This window comes from Leptodactylus fuscus, chromosome 6 (assembly GCF_031893055.1).
Source record: "Leptodactylus fuscus isolate aLepFus1 chromosome 6, aLepFus1.hap2, whole genome shotgun sequence".
NCBI classification, from domain to species: Eukaryota; Metazoa; Chordata; class Amphibia; order Anura; family Leptodactylidae; genus Leptodactylus; species Leptodactylus fuscus.
In genome coordinates this window covers 963,707-985,403 of record NC_134270.1, presented here as the reverse complement: position 1 = coordinate 985,403, position 21,697 = coordinate 963,707, and the positions used below count along the sequence as shown (strand labels likewise).

General features: G+C 46.6%; 1 protein-coding gene across 1 annotated transcript in view; it reads right to left on the bottom strand.

The window, feature by feature from the left end:
* Nucleotides 1-10,496: 10,496 nt before the first annotated feature.
* Nucleotides 10,497-21,697, bottom strand: part of SLC39A11 (solute carrier family 39 member 11) — a 216,575-nt gene continuing 205,374 nt past the window's right edge. The window contains exons 7-9 of the mRNA XM_075278149.1: nt 11,820-11,918; nt 11,536-11,694; nt 10,497-10,845 (exon numbers count right to left, since the gene is read on the bottom strand). Coding sequence (XP_075134250.1) covers nt 10,767-10,845; nt 11,536-11,694; nt 11,820-11,918 — 337 coding nt within the window. The 3' untranslated portion in view covers nt 10,497-10,766. The remainder of the gene's footprint in view (nt 10,846-11,535; nt 11,695-11,819; nt 11,919-21,697) is intronic.

Sequence of the window (21,697 nt, the reverse complement as noted above, 5' to 3'; positions counted from 1 at the left end):
TCTGCACCGCTGTCACTTCTTTCTAGAAATCAGCAGAAGTCACAAGGACGAGGTTCCGATATTAACGGCGAATCCTAGTCATACAGCGGCAACTACATGAGACAAAGACCCAGGCGATGCTAGCCCTCATAGCCTTAGGGCCGCCAGTCCTTTAGCTTTCCTGGTATTGCAGCTCAGCCTCATTCACTTGTCTACTGAAATACCAGTCACAGCCTTTGCAATAGAGGGGCGCTGTTTGGAGAAAGTGTTAGCTATTTCCTACAAACCATTTAGCCTTCTCCATGGCGTCTTTTGGCTGCGGCTCACGACATGGGACCTTAAGGTAGCCGTACACATGTAGATGAGGCTCCATGGCAGGTGTGAAGGGAAGGACATGTTGGATCTCAATGTATCTGATCCATTTGTGGAGGTGTCAGTGTTTTATTTCCTGCTCCGCAGGGCTGAGCATGCATGTGTATGGCAGCACTGAAAGCAATAGCTATCAGCTGTATATACACTCGGTCCATTGCCATGTCAGGTATATAGCTCATGTAACCTGTGGTTGCCCTGTAGAGAATTGTCCTGGGTGATAATAAGTCTTACAAGAAGTCTTTGTGCAGGGCTGAGGCGTGTTATTTGTAGAAGGGGCCCATTGTGTACGTGGTTCCTGAATGCCCCCATTGTGCGCCGACAAGGTGCATTCCTGAGAGCCCGTCTTCATGTCCATACATCTCTCCTGTGCCCATGTAAGTGACTGTCACCGTGACGTGTGCGGCCCGGCCATGAATTCCTTCCACCTACACATCCCTCATTGTCATCACTGCATAGCAGTCATATTGTAAGTCAGTACCTGCACAGTTACCCCGTGTTACCTGCTCAGCCTCTCCTGTGGACTCCAGAATAGATTATATACTGTATATGGTGGACCTGTAATTGCCGTCATTGCCTCCAGTGATATCTCCCGGGGTTGACATTGCTGTTACCCTCGGACTGATATAAGTTATTGCCCCATGATGCTGGCTTAGTGCAATGTATAGGGCTCTATGTACACTACCATGTGCTAGCCGTGTCCTTCTCTGACCCATGTGTCTCTATGGCCTCCATGTGCACTATCACAAGCCCAGGACAAAACTCAGCTCATTGATGGAGGGCCAGGCACAGGACCCGGACAAATCTCCTAACCTATCCTAAGGATGGCTATACCCTGGGTGACGAGGCAAGCACCGAAATGTGCCATGGGGGCCAGTATACTGAAACATGAGACCACATTGTCTGCTTTCTCTTTAGTCTGTGTATCGGGAGATGTTCCTCTGAATCCCGGATAGAGGGGGGTGTGGGGACAATGCCACCGCCCTGTGCGGGGCCAGATGACAATGATCCCATTGTAGGGCTTGTTCCCTCGCCATTGACCTTGGTGCCCTTTTCCCTTCTGAACACTCGAAGCCATTGATAGCGGTGACCCATCCACTTACAGGCTGCAATAAGAAAGGGAAGAAACTTCTCTCCTCTTCGTGAGCCGCGTGACATTGATTTCTATCATTTCTTATGGGGAACCTTGTGGGTTACTGGACTGCACCAAGCGGCTCCTAAATTTACTCTCCAACAATGTCTACTTGTTGCAAATGAATGGGAACATCCTAAATACTTCTCACAGCTGAGGATACGGGACATTTGAATCCAGACAAGTGAAGTTCACATCTGCGCCTTGGAAACTCCGTAGCAGAAAAGTGGCGGAGAGAAAATTCCTGCACAGAGAACAGGGTGAAAATGATGGACACCATCAGAGTCAATGGGGTCCGCCAGGGTGCACATCTGCATTTAGGTTTCCTTTTGGGGAGTCTGCTTAGGGACCCCCTGAACAGAAGCCTATATGCATTAAAAAACACATGCTGATCTGAGCATGCATGTGTATGGGGGGACTGATGGAATAGCTGTCAGCCTGACCACCATTAGGATGTGTTATTCCCGGGACCACCAATGAATTCATCATCCCTTTTATATACTGACTAATAAACCAGCCCCAATATCCTCCGTAAACACCCGCTGCGGCCTCTCCTGGGACTTGTGGTTTCCTGGCTCTGTATACTCCTTGTACTACGGCCGTGTTAGTGCTTTGCGGTCACATTTGCTGTTCCTCTAATTGGTGTTTGGGTGACGGCCAGGCTCTGAGTATCATAGAGAAGGAGTAGGTGCCCCTTGTTCACACTGCTATTATACACCCCCACATACAACGTGCGGCTTGTGAGTGTGCCCAGAGACGAGTGTGCATGTAGCGGTTGTTAGCGTGACAGGAAACCCATACACCTGTTTCACACACAAGGCAGGGCCGGCGCAGGCAGGGACATGCAGGCGGAGAACAATGCCGGCCATTGTTGTAGAAGCACCTGGGCCATCCCCGGGGATCACTCAGCGCTTGTCAGAGGCTTCGAGACACACACACAAAGCCGAGCGCAGAGCCCGGGGCGCAGCGTATCATCTCTCCTTAACACGCAAGGTGTCAGTCAGGGCCCTGCAGCCTGTTTACATGTAACATCACGTGGGAATGCGTGTCACACACCAAGGAAGTAGAGCAGAAATCCTGGAGAGCTGACATAGCTGAGCAGGATGGTGGAGATGTGGCAGAACTTACCAGCGGAGACCCTATAGACGGAGGTACCACAATGGGCCACAGGGTTCATGGATCTCCCTCTAAGGGGTTAAATTCTTCTCCATTCTCAGGCGGGGTTCACACTGTACGTCTAAGGCTTAATTCACATGTGCCAGGGTCTCTGTCGCAGGGTCCACCTGAAATTTACATCCATCGTCTTCAGCTTAAAACCAATGGATACTACAAAGGGGTCCATCAGGTTCTGTATCTGTATCCCCTATGGAAGTGGTCCATCTGTCCGTTGTTCTGGTCCTCAAACAGGCAGGCGCAGATGTGATCTTAGCTTTAACTCCTGGCGGATCCCTTGTATTAAAGGCCAAGTTCACATTTGTATCCATTGGTGGAGAAAAAAGTCCGGCCAGGAGGAACAAGTCTCCGCTGATTTCAGTATAAGAGAAGTACAAGTGGAGTATAAGAGAAGTACAAGTGGACTATAAGAGGAGTATAAGAGGAGCATAAGGGGTGTATAAGAGGAGCATAAGAGGTGTATAAGAGGAGCATAAGAGGTGTATAAGAGGAGCGTAAGAGGTGTATAAGAGGAGCATAAGAGGTGTATAAGAGGAGCATAAGAGGTGTATAAGAGGAGTATAAGAGGAGCATAAGAGGTGTATAAGAGGAGTATAAGAGGTGTATAAGAGGAGCATAAGAGGTGTATAAGAGGAGCATAAGAGGTGTATAAGAGGTGTATAAGAGGTGTATAAGAGGAGTATAAGAGGTGTATAAGAGAAGTATAAGAGGTGTATAATAGGAGTACAAGAGGAGTATAAGAGGAGCATAAGAGGAATATAAGAGGTGTATAATAGGAGTATAAGAGGAATATAAGAGGTGTATAATAGGAGTACAAGAGGAGTATGAAAAAAGAATAAGAGGAGTATAAGAAGAGTATAAGAGGTGCATAATAGGAGTATAAGAGGAGTATAATAGGAGTATAAGAGGAGTATAAAAGAAGAATAAGAGGAGTATAAGGGAAGAATAAGAGGAGTATAACAGGAATATCAGAGGTGTATAAGAGGAGTAGAAGAGAAGAATAAGAGAAATATAAGAGAAGTATAAGAGGGGTATAAGAGGAATATTATAAGAATATAAGAGGTGTATAAGAGGAGTATAAGAGGTGTATAATAGGAGTATAATAGAAGTATAAGAGGAGTATAAGAGAAGTAAAAGAGGTGTACAATAGGAGTACAAGAGGAGTATAAAAGAAGAATAAGAGGAGTATAAGAGGAATATTAGAGGAGTATAAATGGAGTATAAGAAAAGTATAAGAGGAGTATAGGAGGTGTATAAGAAAAGTATAAGAGGTGTATAATGAGTACAAGAGGAGTATAAAAGAAGAATAAGAGGAGTATAAGAAGAGTATAAAAGATGTATAATAGGAGTATAAGAGGAATATAAAAGATGAATAAGAGGAGTATAAGAGGTGTATAATAGGAGTATAATAGAAGTATAAGAGGAGTATAAGAGAAGTATAAGAGGTGTATAATAGGAGTATAATAGGAGTATAATAGAAGTATAAGAGGAGTATAAGAGAAGTATAAGAGGTGTATAATAGGAGTATAATAGGTGTAGAAATAGGAGTATAAGAGGAGTATAAGAAGAGTATAAGAGGTGTATAATAGGAGTATAAGAGGAGTAGAATAGGAGTATAAGAGAAGAATAAGAGTAAAAGAGGAGTATAAGAGAAGAATTAGAGAAATATAAGAGGAGTATAAGAGAGAATTATAAGAGGAATGTAAGATGAATATAAGGAGTATAAGAGGAGTATAAAAGAAGAAAAAGAAGAGTAGAAGAGAAGAATAAGAGTAAAAGAGGAGTATAAGAGGAATATAAGAGAAGTATAAGAGGAATATAAGAGAAGAATAAGAGGAATATAAGAAGAGTATAAGAGAAGTATAAGAGGAATATAAGAGAAGTATAAAAGGGAGTACAAGAGGAGTATAAGAAGGGTATAAGAGGAGTATAAGAGAAGTATAAGAAAAGTATAAGAGGAATATAAGAGAAGTATAAAAGGGAGTACAAGAGGAGTATGAGAGAAGTATAAGAGGAGTATAAGAGAAATATAAGAGGAGTATGAGAGAAGTATAAGAGGTGTCTAAGAGGAGTATAAGAGAAGTATAAGAGGAGTATAAAAGGAGTATAAGAGGAATATAGGAGGTGTATAACAGGAATATAAGAGTATAAGAGGAGTATAAGAGAAGTAAAACTATGCTCACACGGAGGTAAAGGTGGCGGAATCCTTTTCTGCCATGTGAACGTTCGGGATGCGAATGCAGCATTGGTCTTCCTTTGCGGCATCCCACTCCTGATTAGACCCAAATGAATGGGCCTATACAGTAGCGTGTCTTGAGCCATGGACACTGCAGGATAACTCAGCCGCAGAATCCGTAGTAAGATAGGGAATACACAGACATACCCAAGAGATGGGCTACACGTGTCGCCTCCATGTGTCAGTCACTCATGACCAATAGACATCGCCAGAAGTGTCTTACCTGGGCCAAGGGGATGTCGTCCTTCATGGAGCCCCCACCAAGTATTGAGGGATTTACTGGACACACTTGTCATTTGGCCGACATAACTGTGTGACATCATTTATTTTATATAATATTCTAATTTTCTGAGATAATAACTTTTGGGTTTTCCTTGGCTGTAACAAATAATCATAAACGTTAACAGAAAGAAATATTTGGAAAAGTTCCCTCTGTAAATGACTCAATATAATATAATACAATACAATACAATACAATACAATATAATATAATATATGGGATCACTTATTCAATTGAATTGCTCAAAAAACAAAACCAATAACCTCTTGCTGATACTGTAATGTATGAAGGTGCAGTAGTATAAGAGGAGGATAAGAAGAAACTTCCTAGATATTTTCCATTCCTTTTGTAGACATTTTTGGATTTATCTCAGAAAGTAAAATCCGCACCAAAAAAAGCAACATTTCTGCAATGTGGGGCCTTACAGGATATTAGAGGAGCGCGTCCCCTGCACTGTACGAATACATATTGATGACCTATCCTTAGGAATGATTATCAATATCTGATCAGTCAGGTCCAACATCCAGGACCCGCAAAGATAAGCCACGTGAATTGGCTGCAGCACCACTTCTCCTCTGCAGCCCATTAGTCTCATGATCTATGTGCAGCTCAGTCTCATTCAAGTGAATGGGGCTGAGCTGCTATACCAAGGCATTGTGCATAGTAAGTAGCGAAGAGGCCACAGCGCTCATATCAATGCAGATCTGTGGGGATCATGGGAGTTGTAGTGTTGCTACAGGCCGGGATGCTGAAGGTTACAGGATGGCGGCTCGGACGCTCGGCTGTCAGGTGCTGTTTGCGGTGCAGTTTACACTGGACGAGGAGCGCAGACATAATGACTTTACTTTGCAGTCATGCAGCACAATGTGAATGGACAGGGAGCTTACAGGCTGTCAGGTGTCATCGGTACAGAAAGTGACGGGTGACATGGAGACAATATCCAAATATCACACCGTGTCGCTGGGGTTAAGCTCACTCAAGTGACTGTAGTGGGGAGGTGACAGCTGAAGGGCAGAGAGTGATGTGTGAACTGCGGCTAAATCCTAGTACGTGTGCAACACAATTACATTGGACGATCTCCTGATACTTACATGTCACTAAGATACTACAGGGCAAAGGTAATGGCGTCTGCATTCCATACATGGCTATATAGGGCACTGTGCATAGCTGCAGGGCAATGCTATCCTAATATAGGGGCCATAGGGTATCCACCATCGTTCCTTCCTCAGTGCACAGTGCACTGAGGAAGGAACGATGGTTCCGCAACGCGTCTGCGGTTTTTAGGGGGTTTACATTTTGTTTTTTTCTTTATTTTGTGATCGACATCAAATTTTTTGTCATTTTATGATGTTTTCTGATTAAAAGTTATATTTTATCATCGGAGAGTTGCCGGAGAAATTTGTTTTTGCTGTCTTTAATTTACTGATCGTGGGGGGTTCCGGGTGTTGGACCCGCGCAGTCAGATAGTGATGACCTATCCTGCAATCTTTCTGTTCATCAGTTTTCCTATAATTCCCTATGACCTCTGTGACCTAGGGTCAGTCATGATTTTTAGTAGGAATAGCAGACTCCTAGCTATCCAATATGGTGGAATCTGCATCTGGCCATGGATGCAAATGTGAACACAGCTTATGTTGTGAGGGGGTAGAAATGTTTGCAAAAAGTCTGTTACCTTATGGAAATATTTGACCTATATGCCTAATGTAGGGCTCAGGTGCAGGGTATACAGACCCGGCAGATCTAAGGCTCTGGGGATATTGGGCCGATTCATCGTACAAGCCCATTGGGGAAGAGAATTCGCCAGGTGACAAGGCCTGTTGGGTGCAATGTTGGATCGGGCGCAGGCAATAGGGCCGTCCACAAAACAGCGTTGATAAATGTCTTTCTTATTGTGAATCTGCCCCACTGTGTCACAGCCCTACATTAACCGTGTGGCGTATAAGTTACACGTATACACAGAGCCCCTTATGGTATTAAAATTCGGCATATTCCTATACAAAGCACTACCGCACTATACAACGCAGTGTGCACGGAGCCTAGATTTATCAGCTTGGTTATCTCAACTTCCAAAAACCAGTTGCATGACAAATGCAACTCTGCTACGTCAAGTGAATGAACCCCAGGCTGCAATACAAGACAGGGGACATGGCAGAGCCACCATAGCCCTGTCTTAGGAAGATCTTCACTTTGCACAGCAGGGCTAGTTCCGGCTTGAAGTAATTCAGGTGTACGGACGTGAGCCAACAGTTTTCCCAGAGCCGCTCTTTCCTGGATCTTACAAGAATAGCAGCATTGTTCCTGTGCGTGCAGAGCTCCTGCTTGGTTTTTGGGTTCCGCCCTTGCTCACAAACCGCAATTACACCCAGCTGCACCTTGTCCCTTCTGTCTGCCTTGCTCTCTTTTGGCATCAGGTAAATATAGGCATCTGCACGCGATCCCCGGGGAAAGTGAGGGAGGGAAGTCAGGTTTCCACATTACTGTAACATCCTCCCCCTCCGCACACCTCCTCGTACATGTGTTCTCTAAGAGAAAGGGAAAGGCAAAAAAGAAAGAGCATTCCTCTGCACTGACTCAGCACTCTGCCAAGGCGCAGGCAATATTAACCCGCTGTCTGCTGGGCTCCCTATATAACCATAGAGCGACATAGAGCAGACGGATGCCCACAATGCAATGTGAACGAAGCCTTAGTCTGAGGAAACTACTCCAGAGTATTGGTGCAGCACGAGAGAAGTTCTGCAACCTGGATAGATATAGGGCAGTGGTGGTACAGGGGACGTGAAGAGCACTGCATGGCTACTAGTCGTCCTCTATAATGACCCTTCCTCATTTTAATGTGGTGTCGCATCTTAGACATTTTTGGTGTATTCAAAGGATAAGCCATGAATGTCTGATCGGTGCGGGATCCAGCCCCAATATCCAAGCAGGTACTGAATCCCCACATCCCCTGCCTGGACGTGGCGGCCACTGCTCTCCTTACTAGGCCGGGGCCCCGTACTGGGAAACGGTGAAAGCGTCAACCATGGCACTTCCATATTCAGCGAGGATCTCCCTGATACTCAAGAGGAAGGCTCTAGGGTCGGATTGGATGGATAATGTGTAACAAATAGGTTTCCTTACTTTTTTGGCCCAAAAACAGCGCCGCCCTTATAAGCTGTGCCTGGTATTACAATATGTAAGTGACTGCGGCCTGGCTGTAATGCACATTACATATGATGACCCCGATGCATATGTTTACTAGGAGAGCTTTGTGTATAGGAAAAATAACGTGACAAAACCACAATGTGTGACTTATATACTGTGATGTGTGATGTCATCAGTGATGGTTTGAGTCGTAGTAAATGACACGTATGTGTATATGGAAGGAAGGAGGCCAGCGGCTAGGGATGGGCGTCTGCGCTCTCTGGTCCACAGATTGGAGTGTCGACAAGGTGAATAAAATATATATGACCTTTATTGGACAAAAACGTACTGCGCAACGCGTTTCGAGCTCCACAAGCTCTTCTTCAGGTGCACAATGACTTGTCAGGTGAGGTCAGATATCAATGTATTTCACGTAGGTGTATATAGGTGATATAGATCGGAGGGATTGCTGGATACAGTTGCTGTATATTCTATTTACACACAAACATGTAACTACAACTCCCAGCATGCCCCGACCACCTGGCATCAACTGAATTGGCGCAGTGTACAGAGTAAGAAATGGAGACAGAGACTGAGCAGAGAATAAAACTACAGCTTTTATTTGGTCCGTCCCATCACAGTATCATATTCCAGTACAGGAACCCCAGGGGTAGACAAAGCAATCCAGGTCATGTCATACAGAGCCTTGTTCACACTACGAGACACCGAGCTAGCTAACGCATATAAATAAAAGCTACAGACAACATGAATAAATAGGAGACTTCTGGCTGAAAGGGTGGAGACTGTTTCCCGTATAGAGACTGTTTCCAATACAGAGACTGTTTCTAATATAGAGACTGTTTCTAATATAGAGACTTTTTCCAGTATAGAGACTGTTTCCCAGACAGAGACTGTTTCCAATATAGAGACTGTTTCTCGGATAGAGACTGTTTCCCATATAGAGACTGTTTCCCGTATAGAGACTGTTTCCAATATAGAGACTGTTTCCCATATAGAGACTGTTTCCCATATAGAGACTGTTTCCCGCATAGAGACTGTTTCCCAGATAGAGACTGTTTCCAATATAGAGACTGTTTCCCATATAGAGACTGTTTCCAATATAGAGACTGTTTCCCGCATAGAGACTGTTTCCCAAATAGAGACTGTTTCCAATATAGAGACTGTTTCCCATATAGAGACTGTTTCCAATATAGACACTGTTTCCAATATAGAGACTGTTTCCCGTATAGAGACTGTTTCCCATATAGAGACAGTTTCCCATATAGAGACTGTTTCCAATATAGAGACTGTTTGCAGCATAGTGACTGTTTCCAATATAGAGACTGTTTCCCATATAGAGACTGTTTCCAGTATAGAGACTGTTATCAGTATAGAGACTGTTTCCAGTATATAGAGTCATCTCCAGAGCCTATGATGGCAGATAACATGGAAGAATGTGCAGACACGGCCCTATAATAAAACTTCCATACGTGTTCAGTTCATGTGTTACTGTTTTGGTCTTCATGCAGGTGGGTAGTTTGTACTTCAGAGCTGTTGTTCCTCATGTATCTGTGGCCTGGAAGCCTCGTTTTCAGCCATTTGAAGTCTATGACGATTCTGCTTTCTGTCCCCGATGTGTCTACTTATAGTTACTTCTGTATCCTCTGATCTTTATGCTTTGGGCCCCGAGTTTTTAGATGAATTTTGTATGTGGCCCCTACCCCATCCCTATGCTGTATTCTTATTAGCTGCAGCAGGGTCCTATAGACTTGAAAGGAACGGTAACCACACGTGCCAGTGGTAAGACTATGGAAAGGGGCTGGAGCAAGTTGGAGAACGTTCACTTCCAGCGGTTTGGGTAAGATGGATGACAATACGACCCCTTTTTCCAATAGCATCTCATCTCAGATCCAACCGGGTCCAAAGGGGAGGGGGCCCACAGTCAGGTGACCAGGGTAAGACTCCTGTCATGTTGCAGCTAGCTGCAGGGCTCCAGTCACCTTTCCATACTCCTTCTGGCCCGGATGCATCCCCTGCTACCATTTTTCTTAGCATGTGAGGGGCGAAGGAACATCTACCGTAAATGAGGAACCCTGGGATTTGGCGTGTACCCTGCTGCGACTGTGCCTGGATAAGCAGGGACAGAGCTGTAGTAACAAGCACAGCCGTGCCCAGGCAGATCAGCATTGTGACCCCTCCCTCATGGTCCTTCCATTATAGTCATCTCCACCCATATAGCATTAGCCAACCTAACAATACATAACACCTAGGACAAGCTGCCAATCAATACAACCCGCCATTCATTTCTACAAATACCCCCCCCCTGACCCGCGGCCGCTCCTCGCTCATGGGCGTGCCCGCGGATCCTCAATCATCACCCATCATTTATAAAAGCTACTATTCTTCAAAAAGCGTAAACATGAGAGACGCGGCGCCAGCACCTCCCCCTCCTCATGTCCGTCACTTCCACCGTGTCGTTAGCTCAGACCCACATCCAAGGACATCATCACTACAAAGCCCAAAATACAGGTCCAGGAGGCCAGCTTCCCGTTACCCCTGTGAGGAAGGAGAAGAAGCAGCGGTCAGTGCATGGGGCTATAGATATGGGTCAGTGGGTGGAGCTGCTCTCTACATCCTGGATCCATCGTGACGCACAGGAAGTGATGTGCAGCCAATCACTAGCTGGGGGCGGGGTCACTTCTGAGGACCATGATTGGCTCAGAGGTTATATTGGGCATGTCCTTTGGGTTGGGTCTAGAATGGGATGGTTAGAATAGGTTTCTGCGAGGATCCAGCAGGTGGCGCTGCCTCGGGTGCTGCATGGTCCAAGCAGAGACTATATGCAACCCTAATCCACCTGGTTTGACTTGGACACAGCGGGTAGTGCGTTAAGGAAGCAGCGCCACCTACAGGATCCATGGTATACCAGGCAGCGCCTGATTTTAGCCACTCCATCCTACCCAGGAAGCAGAGACCAGCCGGAGCCTGGAGAACGGGAATTTTATTTTTTTTAACCCACTTTGAGACCTCTGACAAATTATTCCCACTGGACAATCCCTTTAAATATATAACAATACCTGATTCTTTTTTTTTTTCTTGAATATTCTTGTGTAACAAGCGGATGTCCGGAGAATCTGGCATCCTATTACTAGGTTCTGAGCATAATCCCAAACTTTATAGCGTACACAGACATGGACCCTGCCCAGTCGCCATCTATAACTCTTCTTCTGCGTCCTGTATTCTTACCCAGTTTGGGCTTCTGGAATGATGTCATCCATCACCACGTACACCATGGCACCCGCAGCAAAAGCCAATGCGTAGGGCAACAGGGGTTCTGCCAGTGATATAGCCAAGGCTCCTAATACCCCGGCCATAGGCTCCACCATGCCACTGAGCTGCCCGTACCTGTGGATGAGAAGAGAGAGTCGCTAGTGACATGGTCAAACCTTGCACTTCTGCAGACTGTTCACGCTCAATGTTATAATGCACAACCGTACGACGTTACCTTATCGTACACCCCATCAACTCACCAAAACGCCTTCCATGTAGACACTCCGGCTCCACGTAGAGGAAGACTGACTGCAAGGCCTTCTGGGAAATTCTGTATCCCTATTCCGACTGCTAAATTCCTGGCAATAAAAGAAGAAGAGCAGGATGATCTGCATGGCCTTATACATATATACATTATACTTATATACTGAAGCTCCCTGGAGACAATGCTTCTCCTCAGGGTGACCCCGCTGTGGAGGACGTGCCGGGTGACATCACCTCCTCTCGTACTCTCTCCTCTGCACGTCTTCAGGTGAGCTTCACTGGGACACGTAGGCCGGGCCTAAGTTTTGGCATCGGTGTGTGCAGTGTATTTATAGTATGCTGTTATCCAGCTCCTGGGACACCTCCCATTATCTGAAGGCTGCAGTAACCACAGGGGAGGACGGGTGTGCACCTACACAGGATACAGGGGAGGACTGGTGTGCACCTACAGGGGAGGACTGGTGTGCACCTACAGGGGATACAGGGGAGGACTGGAGTGCACCTACAGGGGAGGACTGGTGTGCACCTACAGGGGATACAGGGGAGGACTGGAGTGCACCTACAGGGGATACAGGGGAGGACTGGTATGCACTTACACAGGATACAGGGGAGGACTGGTGTGCACCTACACAGGATACAGGGGAGGACTGGTGTGCACCTACACAGGATACAGGGGAGGACTGGTGTGCACCTACACAGGATACAGGGGAGGACTGGTGTGCACCTACACAGGATACAGGGGAGGACTGGTGTGCACCTACACAGGATACAGGGGAGGACTGGTGTGCACCTACACAGGATACAGGGGAGGACTGGTGTGCACCTACACAGGATACAGGGGAGGACTGGTGTGCACCTACACAGGATACAGGGGAGGACTGGTGTGCACTTACACAGGGTACAGGGGAGGACTGGTGTGCACTTACAAAGGGTACAGGGGAGGACTGGAGTGCACCTACAGGGGATACAGGGGAGGACTGGGGTGCACATATACAGGATACAGGGGAGGACTGGTGTGCACCTACACAGGATACATGGGGATACAGGGGAGGACTGGTGTGCACCTACACAGGATACATGGGAGGACTGGTGTGCACCTACACAGGATACAGGGGAGGACTGGGGTGCACCTATACAGGATACAGGGGAGGACTGGTGTGCACCTACACAGGATACAGGGGAGGACAGGGGTGCACCTACAGGGGATACAGGGGAGGACTGGTGTGCACCAATGGGATACAGGGGAGGACTGGTGTGCACTTACACAGGGTACAGGGGAGGACTGGTGTGCACTTACAAAGGGTACAGGAGAGGACTGGAGTGCACCTACAGGGGATACAGGGGAGGACTGGGGTGCACATATACAGGATACAGGGGAGGACTGGGGTGCACCTACACATGATACAGGGGAGGACTGGTGTGCACTTACAAAGGGTACAGGGGAGGACTGGAGTGCACCTACAGGGGATACAGGGGAGGACTGGGGTGCACCTATACAGGATACAGGGGAGGACTGGGGTGCACCTACACAGGATACAGGGGAGGACTGGGGTGCATCTATACAGGATACAGGGGAGGACTGGGGTGCATCTATACAGGATACAGGGTAGGAGTGGGGTGCATCTACACAGGGTACAGGGGAGCACCTACACAGGATACAGGGGAGGACTGGGGTGCACCTATACAGGGGAAGAGTCAGGTGCATCTACACAGGGTACAGGGGAGGACGGGGGTGCACCTATACAGGGTACAGAGAAAGACTGGTGTGCAGCAACAGGGGATACAGGGGAGGACTGTGGTGTCCTATAGACCAGTATAGAGTAGTCCTATAGACCAGTACAGAGTAGTCCTATAGACCAGTACAGAGTAGTCCTATAGACCGGTACAGAGTAGTCCTATAGACCAGTACAGAGTAGTCCTATAGACCGGTACAGAGTAGTCCTATAGACCAGTATAGAGTAGTCCTATAGACCGGTACAGAGTAGTCCTATAGACCGGTACAGAGTAGTCCTATAGACCAGTATAGAGTAGTCCTATAGACCGGTACAGAGTAGTCCTATAGACCAGTACAGAGTAGTCCTATAGACCAGTATAGAGTAGTCCTATAGACCGGTACAGAGTAGTCCTATAGACCGGTACAGAGTAGTCCTATAGACCAGTATAGAGTAGTCCTATAGACTGGTACAGAGTAGTCCTATAGACCGGTACAGAGTAGTCCTATAGACCAGTATAGAGTAGTCCTATAGACCGGTACAGAGTAGTCCTATAGACCGGTACAGAGTAGTCCTATAGACCAGTATAGAGTAGTCCTATAGACCGGTACAGAGTAGTCCTATAGACCGGTACAGAGTAGTCCTATAGACCAGTATAGAGTAGTCCTATAGACCGGTACAGAGTAGTCCTATAGACCGGTACAGAGTAGTCCTATAGACCAGTATAGAGTAGTCCTATAGACCGGTACAGAGTAGTCCTATAGACCGGTACAGAGTAGTCCTATAGACCGGTATAGAGTAGTCCTATAGACCGGTACAGAGTAGTCCTATAGACCGGTACAGAGTAGTCCTATAGACCGGTACAGAGTAGTCCTATAGACCGGTACAGAGTAGTCCTATAGACCAGTATAGAGTAGTCCTATAGACCGGTACAGAGTAGTCCTATAGACCGGTACAGAGTAGTCCTATAGACCAGTATAGAGTAGTCCTATAGACCGGTACAGAGTAGTCCTATAGACCAGTATAGAGTAGTCCTATAGACCGGTACAGAGTAGTCCTATAGACCGGTATAGAGTAGTCCTATAGACCGGTACAGAGTAGTCCTATAGACCAGTATAGAGTAGTCCTATAGACCGGTACAGAGTAGTCCTATAGACCGGTACAGAGTAGTCCTATAGACCAGTATAGAGTAGTCCTATAGACCGGTACAGAGTAGTCCTATAGACCGGTACAGAGTAGTCCTATAGACCAGTATAGAGTAGTCCTATAGACCGGTACAGAGTAGTCCTATAGACCGGTATAGAGTAGTCCTATAGACCGGTACAGAGTAGTCCTATAGACCGGTACAGAGTAGTCCTATAGACCAGTATAGAGTAGTCCTATAGACCAGTACAGGATAGTAAATATGTAACAATCTGTATATACATCTAATTATATACTAGTAATAATTCTATAATATAAACATAGTTTACTTTGTAGGCGGAGTCAGTAACTTCTTCCCGCCCATTGTGAGGTTTTTTCTGCAGCTCCCCTGTACATGATCTGGGATAATAAATTAAACCACTACGAAGTACAATTTGTCCTGCAAAACATAAGCCCTCATAAGGGTCTGTGATAGAAAAAAAAAAGTGTTTTGAAGGCGGGGAGTCAAAAACGAATATAAAAAAGTGACTGCGGCATGAAGGGGTTAATCTCTGGTGAGATCACTGTAAGCCCCTTAGATAAAAGTGACGGCCGCAGTTATATGCAGTACCGCAGGAGGCGGAGCCTGACACATGGATCTCCTGTAGTGTTGTCAGGGTGTAGGTGTCAGGCCGCAGTACGGTCAGTAGTTATAGGGCAGATGGGGTAACACTGGCAGAGCTGATAGACACGACTAGGGGCAGCCATGAGCACATTGCACCGGTGGGTGCACCAGATACTGACACGAGAGATGCTTTACAGTCCCAGGACCAGCACAGTCACTCGCAGGGCACTCACTGCTCCACTTCCACAATGCACAGGGGTTAATGATGGAGTCCTGTAAGCCAAAGTGCAGCCGACTGCAGCCCCGAGTGACTGAGCTCCTGCCGCTGGCTGCACTCACAATGAGCCTGTTATTCCCGGCAGGATCCAGACCATGGAAGAATCTAAATATCCTCCTTTTCTCTCACATCTGAAATAACAGGCGGGTTCCGCTCCACAATCTCTCCCTGTGAGCGGACGCCCGTCTCCCATCACCTGAACTAACACAACCTGCACCGAGTCTCACCCCGCGGCCACCTCCTGGCACAGGAAGCCTGAGGTTGGAGACCCGGGGCAAATGGTTAGTGCAACATCTGCGCGGCCGCACGTACAGGACGCTATTGTTAGTGAGATGTATGCGGCCTGAGACCGGGGAGAGAACAGGTGTCACGTGTGATAACTGTATATACATCACAATCTGACGTCACTATACTATAGAGAAGAGGTTCTTCAGCAGCTGAGGTGCGTCCCAGTGGGAGTCATGTATAATCATACAAGGTTTTGGGGTTCACATCCCACCACTGCCCCCCAGACACGGTATACAATGTAGCAGCCTTGTCTTACAGTAATAAGTCCGGGCTTGTAACTATCTTTATCTATAGGAGCTTCTCTTCGTGCCGTCGCCCCATCAGGAGGAGTAAGAGCCCCCCCCCCCTCTGCTCGCTGGGTCGTTGCCTTTAGGATGAGGCAATATAAGCTCAGTCTTATTGGAATCACTGGTGGCTTAGATACTATTGGCTTAGATACTGGTGACTTAGATACTAGTAGCTTAGATACTGGTGACTTAGATACTAGTGGCTTAGATACGGTGACTTAGATACTATTGGCTTAGATACTAGTGGCTTAGATATGGTGACTTAGATACTAGTGGCTTAGATACGGTGACTTAGATACTAGTGGCTTAGATACAGCGACTTAGATACTAGTGGCTTAGATATTAGTGACTTAGATACCAGTGGCTTAGATACTAGTGGCTTAGATACGGTGACTTAGATACTAGTAGCTTAGATACGGTGGCTTAGATATTAGTGGCTTAGATACAGTGGCTTAGATACGGTGACTTAGATACTAGTGGGTTAGATACAATGCCTTAGATACTAGTGGCGTAGATACTAGTGGCTTAGATACAGTGACTTAGGTACTAGTAGCTTAGATACGGTGACTTAGATACTAGTGGCTTAGATACGGTGACTTAGATACTATGGCTTAGATACGGTGACTTAGATACTAGTGGCTTAGATACGGTGACTTAGATACTAGTGGCTTAGATACAGTGACTTAGATACTAGTGGCTTAGATATGGTGACTTAGATACTAGTGGATTAGATACGGTGACTTAGATACTAGTGGCTTAGATACGGTGACTTAGATACTAGTGGCTTGCATACGGTGCTTTAGATACTAGTAGCTTAGATACGGTGACTTAGATACTAGTGGCTTAGATACGGTGACTTAGATACTAGTAGCTTAGATACAGTGACATAGATACTAGTGTCTACGATACGGTGACTTAGATACTAGTGGCTTAGATACTAGTGGCTTAGATACGATGACTTAGATACTAGTGGCTTAGATACAGTGCTTTAGATACTAGTGGCTTAGATACAGTGACTTAGATACTAGTTACTTAGATACTAGTGGCTTAGATACAGTGACTTAGATACTAGTTACTTAGATACTAGTGGCTTAGATATGGTGACTTAGATACTAGTGGCTTAGATACAGTGGCTTAGATACTAGTGGCTTAGATACAGTGACTTAGATACTAGTGGCTTAGATATTAGTGCCCTAGATCCTGTTCTGTTCTACGCTGGCGATCCAGGAGAAAGTTACAGCCAGCCAAGCACAGATGGAGCAAGTGGTGCTCAAGATTCCCCGTCAGACTTCAGAGAAGCCTTTGTGGCCAGAGCTCGGCGGGACAGACTCCGAGAGTTCAGGACACGGTGATTTCCTTGCTGCAGTTTTGTGCCATTTTACAACTGTTTGACCTCACTGTCTAAATATTTCCATCTATAGTTCATATCGTAGCAGAGGAGGAACTCAGGGAGGGTCAGAAATGGGAACCGGGCCCATCACAACGGGGAAGGAAACCCTCTCATTGGGCTCTTATTACAGCCAAGACAATAGATGTGACCCTCCAAGACTGTCCACTGCTGGGGCAAATAAGGATCCACCATGTTGGATTTTGTGTTGGACCATTGGAGCGCCTCTCCATAGATATAATGTGACGAAGGTGTTTATGTAAGGATCGGGGTCTAGTGAAAGACAAAGATGATGGGTCTCCTGACACAACCAAATATACCCAAAGTAGCTTTGTCCCTTTACCTGCCCCTGACACCTACATGTCGACAACCACACTAACCCAGCTTAGCAAGTGACAGAACGACAGCGAGGACACTAAGGACACCAAGTATCAGCACACAGATCTATATGTCAGAGCCCAGGCCGAGGGCAGATAAAGCACAGACTGGTCCTACAAGGGATGTACAGACAGGGAGCCCAGACACAGGGCACAATGGCCGCTATTCATTCCCAGGTCCTTCAGTGCCCGTCTATGACCAGCCTCATCCTGCAGGACAGGCGGCAGCTGTCTCCTCGCTCTGTAACATTTTCCATGTGGGATTTCTGGACTCCGAGAATTTACTAATAAACACATTTCATCCCCCGGGACAAAAAACACTGCCTGTAAGCAGAGTACAGAGAGCGCGAGGGTAAGAGGCCGAGAGTGACACTGTCCTCATAGCCGCCATCCCCATAGTCAGCCAACGTCCTCATAGTCAGGCACCATCCTCATAGTCAGCCGCCAACCTCATAGTCAGCCGCCATCCCCATAGTCAGCCAACGTCCTCATAGTCAGCCACCGTCCTCATAGTCAGCCGCCATCCTCATAGTCAGCCGCCATCCCCATAGTCAGGCGCCATCCTCATAATCAGACACTATCCTCATAGTCAGCCGCCATCCTCATAGTCAGCCGCCATCCCCATAGTCAGGCGCCATCCCCATAATCAGACACTATCCTCATAGTCAGCCGCCATCCTCATAATCAGACACTATCCTCATAGTCAGCCGCCATCCTCATAGTCAGCCGCCAACCTCATAGTCAGCCGCCGTCCTCATAGTCAGCCGCCGTCCTCATAGTCAGCCGCCGTCCTCATAGTCAGCCGCCATCCTCATAGTCAGCCTCCATCCTCATAGTCAGCCGCCATCCTCATAGTCAGCCTCCATCCTCATAGTCAGCCTCCATCCTCATAGTCAGCCGCCATCCTCATAGTCAGCCGCCAACCTCATAGTCAGCCGCCAACCTCATAGTCAGCCGCCAACCTCATAGTCAGCCGCCATCCTCATAGTCAGCCGCCATCCTCATAGTCAGCCGCCATCCTCATAGTCAGCCGCCAACCTCATAGTCAGCCGACATCCTCATAGTCAACCGCCAACCTCATAGTCAGCCGCTGTCCTCATAGTCAACCGCCAACCTCATAGTCAGCCGCTGTCCTCATAGTCAGCCGCTGTCCTCATAGTCAGCCACCGTCCTCATAGTCAGACACCATCCTCATAGTCAGACACCATCCTCATAGTCTGCCCCCATCCTCATAGTCTGCCCCCATCCTCATAGTCTGCCCCCATCCTCATAGTCTGCCCCCATCCTCATAGTCTGCCCCCATCCTCATAGTCTGCCCCCATCCTCATAGTCAGCCGCCGTCTTCATAGTCAACCAACATCCTCATAGTCAGCCGCTGTCCTCATAGTCAGCCGCTGTCCTCATAGTCAGCCACCGTCCTCATAGTCAGCCACCGTCCTCATAGTCAGACACCATCCTCATAGTCAGACACCATCCTCATAGTCTGCCCCCATCCTCATAGTCTGCCCCCATCCTCATAGTCAGCCGCCGTCTTCATAGTCAACCAACATCCTCATAGTCAGCCACTGTCCTCATAGTCAGCCACTGTCCTCATACTCAGATGCCATCCTTATAGTCAGCCCCCATCCTTATACTCTGTCCCAATCCTTATAGTCAGATGCCATCTTCATAGTCAGCCATTGTCCTCATCCTGGGGATAGACTCCTGTAATATTACCGTATGGTCAATATAAAGAAGGTTCCAGGCCTAAGACGGGGAATAACGTGGTGTGAATGTGATCTGGTGGATGTACCAAGAACCAACTTATCGCCTAACCAAGGATAGTGTTGAATGGTGCTCATGTGTGGTTAAGGTTGCATGCTGCCGCTCCATTTATCTCTATGGGACTGCTAAAGGTGGGCGACGTAGTGTTAGAGATGATAAGAGCATGCTCAACCTGCTGCTCCATATGTACAAGGGACACGGACACGGAACTCTGTTAACATGACCGGTGGATAGATGAGGAACTAGATATTTGGCACAGTTTAACCAAGGCTGTGGAGTTGGAAGGCCAAACCACCAACTCTGACTCCTTCCTAAATAGCAGGCATGGTCAGACCGAGGAAGGAAAGATCCTCTAAGTCATGAAAGAGGTCCATGGCTCCAAGACCAGATGTACAATGACCTAACTCCATCCTCTGTGTAACTTTGGGGCTCCAGGACACCTGCTCCTAAAACTGTAGACGTGTTCATAGAGGAAACCCAATGACACGCGTGCTGCTTTCTACATACAGGGGCATGGGCTCTGACAATGGGAGCTGTGTATGGCGCGGCCACTGTGTAACGTGCAGGATTAACCATTAACGCCGTCATCAGATAGAGGAGACACCTCTGCGGCCAGGAAGGGGTTACATTAATATCCCTTTCCCATTACTAAAGAGTACAAGAATGTGCTGGTAGTCAGATTCCTGCCCCCCTGGTTTGGCACGAAGAGCCTCTGGTGACTGGATTTAAAGCCTTGTCGCCACAAAGACTTCTTTCTTATGGAGCAGAACAGAGTCCCAGTGTCCCACCGGACGCTCGCTGTATGAGATGTGCGGGAGCTCGTACCACGGTGTGACCAGGGAGGGGCGCTGCGCACCAGCAAGGGATCAGATACACCGGACCTGAACTGGGAGAGGTCAGGGGGGCACAAACTATCCTGTACACTGAGGCGATACAGCTGTGAGACCCGGGATAGAGCAGGGTCTCATCTTCTATTAGGATGCAGACAAGCAGGAGGGCAAGAAATTTAGCAACATCACTAGATTGTGAGGGGAAAGTGACCAAGCTCTGCACGCCAGGATTCTGCTATCAAAAAGCTGCAAAATAGTTCTCAGCCATTATAATCCAGTAACAGGCGCAGTGCCCTCACCTGATGTCTCTATCCCCCGCCCCTCATAGACTGTGAGCCCACACGGGCAGGGCTCTCTACCCCCCTGTGCCAGTCAGTCACCGCTAGTATTATACAATATTTGTTTGTATATTTTGTGTACCGTATGTAATCCCTCAAATCAAAAGCATCATGAGATTAATATAATAATGTACAGCACCATGGGATTAATATAATAATGTACAGCAACATGGGATTAATATAATAATGTACAGCACCATGGGAGTAATATAATAATATGCAGCACCATGAAATTAATATAATAATGTACAGAGCACCATGGGTATAATATAATAATGTACAGCACCATGGGATTAATATAATAATGTACAGCACCATGAGATTAATATAATAATGTACAGCACGATGGGATTAATATAATAATATACAGCACCATGGGATTAATCTAATAATGTACAGAGCACAATGGGATTAATATAATAATGTACAGAGCACCATGGGATTAATATAATAATGTACAGCACGATGGGATTAATATAATAATATACAGCACCATGGGATTAATATAATAATGTACAGAGCACAATGGGATTAATATAATAATGTACAGCACCATGAGATTAATATAATAATGTACAGAGCACAATGGGATTAATATAATAATGTACAGAACACCATGGGATTAATATAATAATGTACAGCACCATGGGATTAATATAATAATGTACAGAGCACCATGGAATTAATATAATAATGTACACAGCACCATGGGATTAATATAATAATGTACAGAGCACCATGGAATTAATATAATAAAGAACAGCACCATGGGATTCATATAATAATGTACAGCACCATGGGTATAATATAATAATGTACAGAGCACCATGGGATTAATATAATAATGTACAGCACGATGGGATTAAT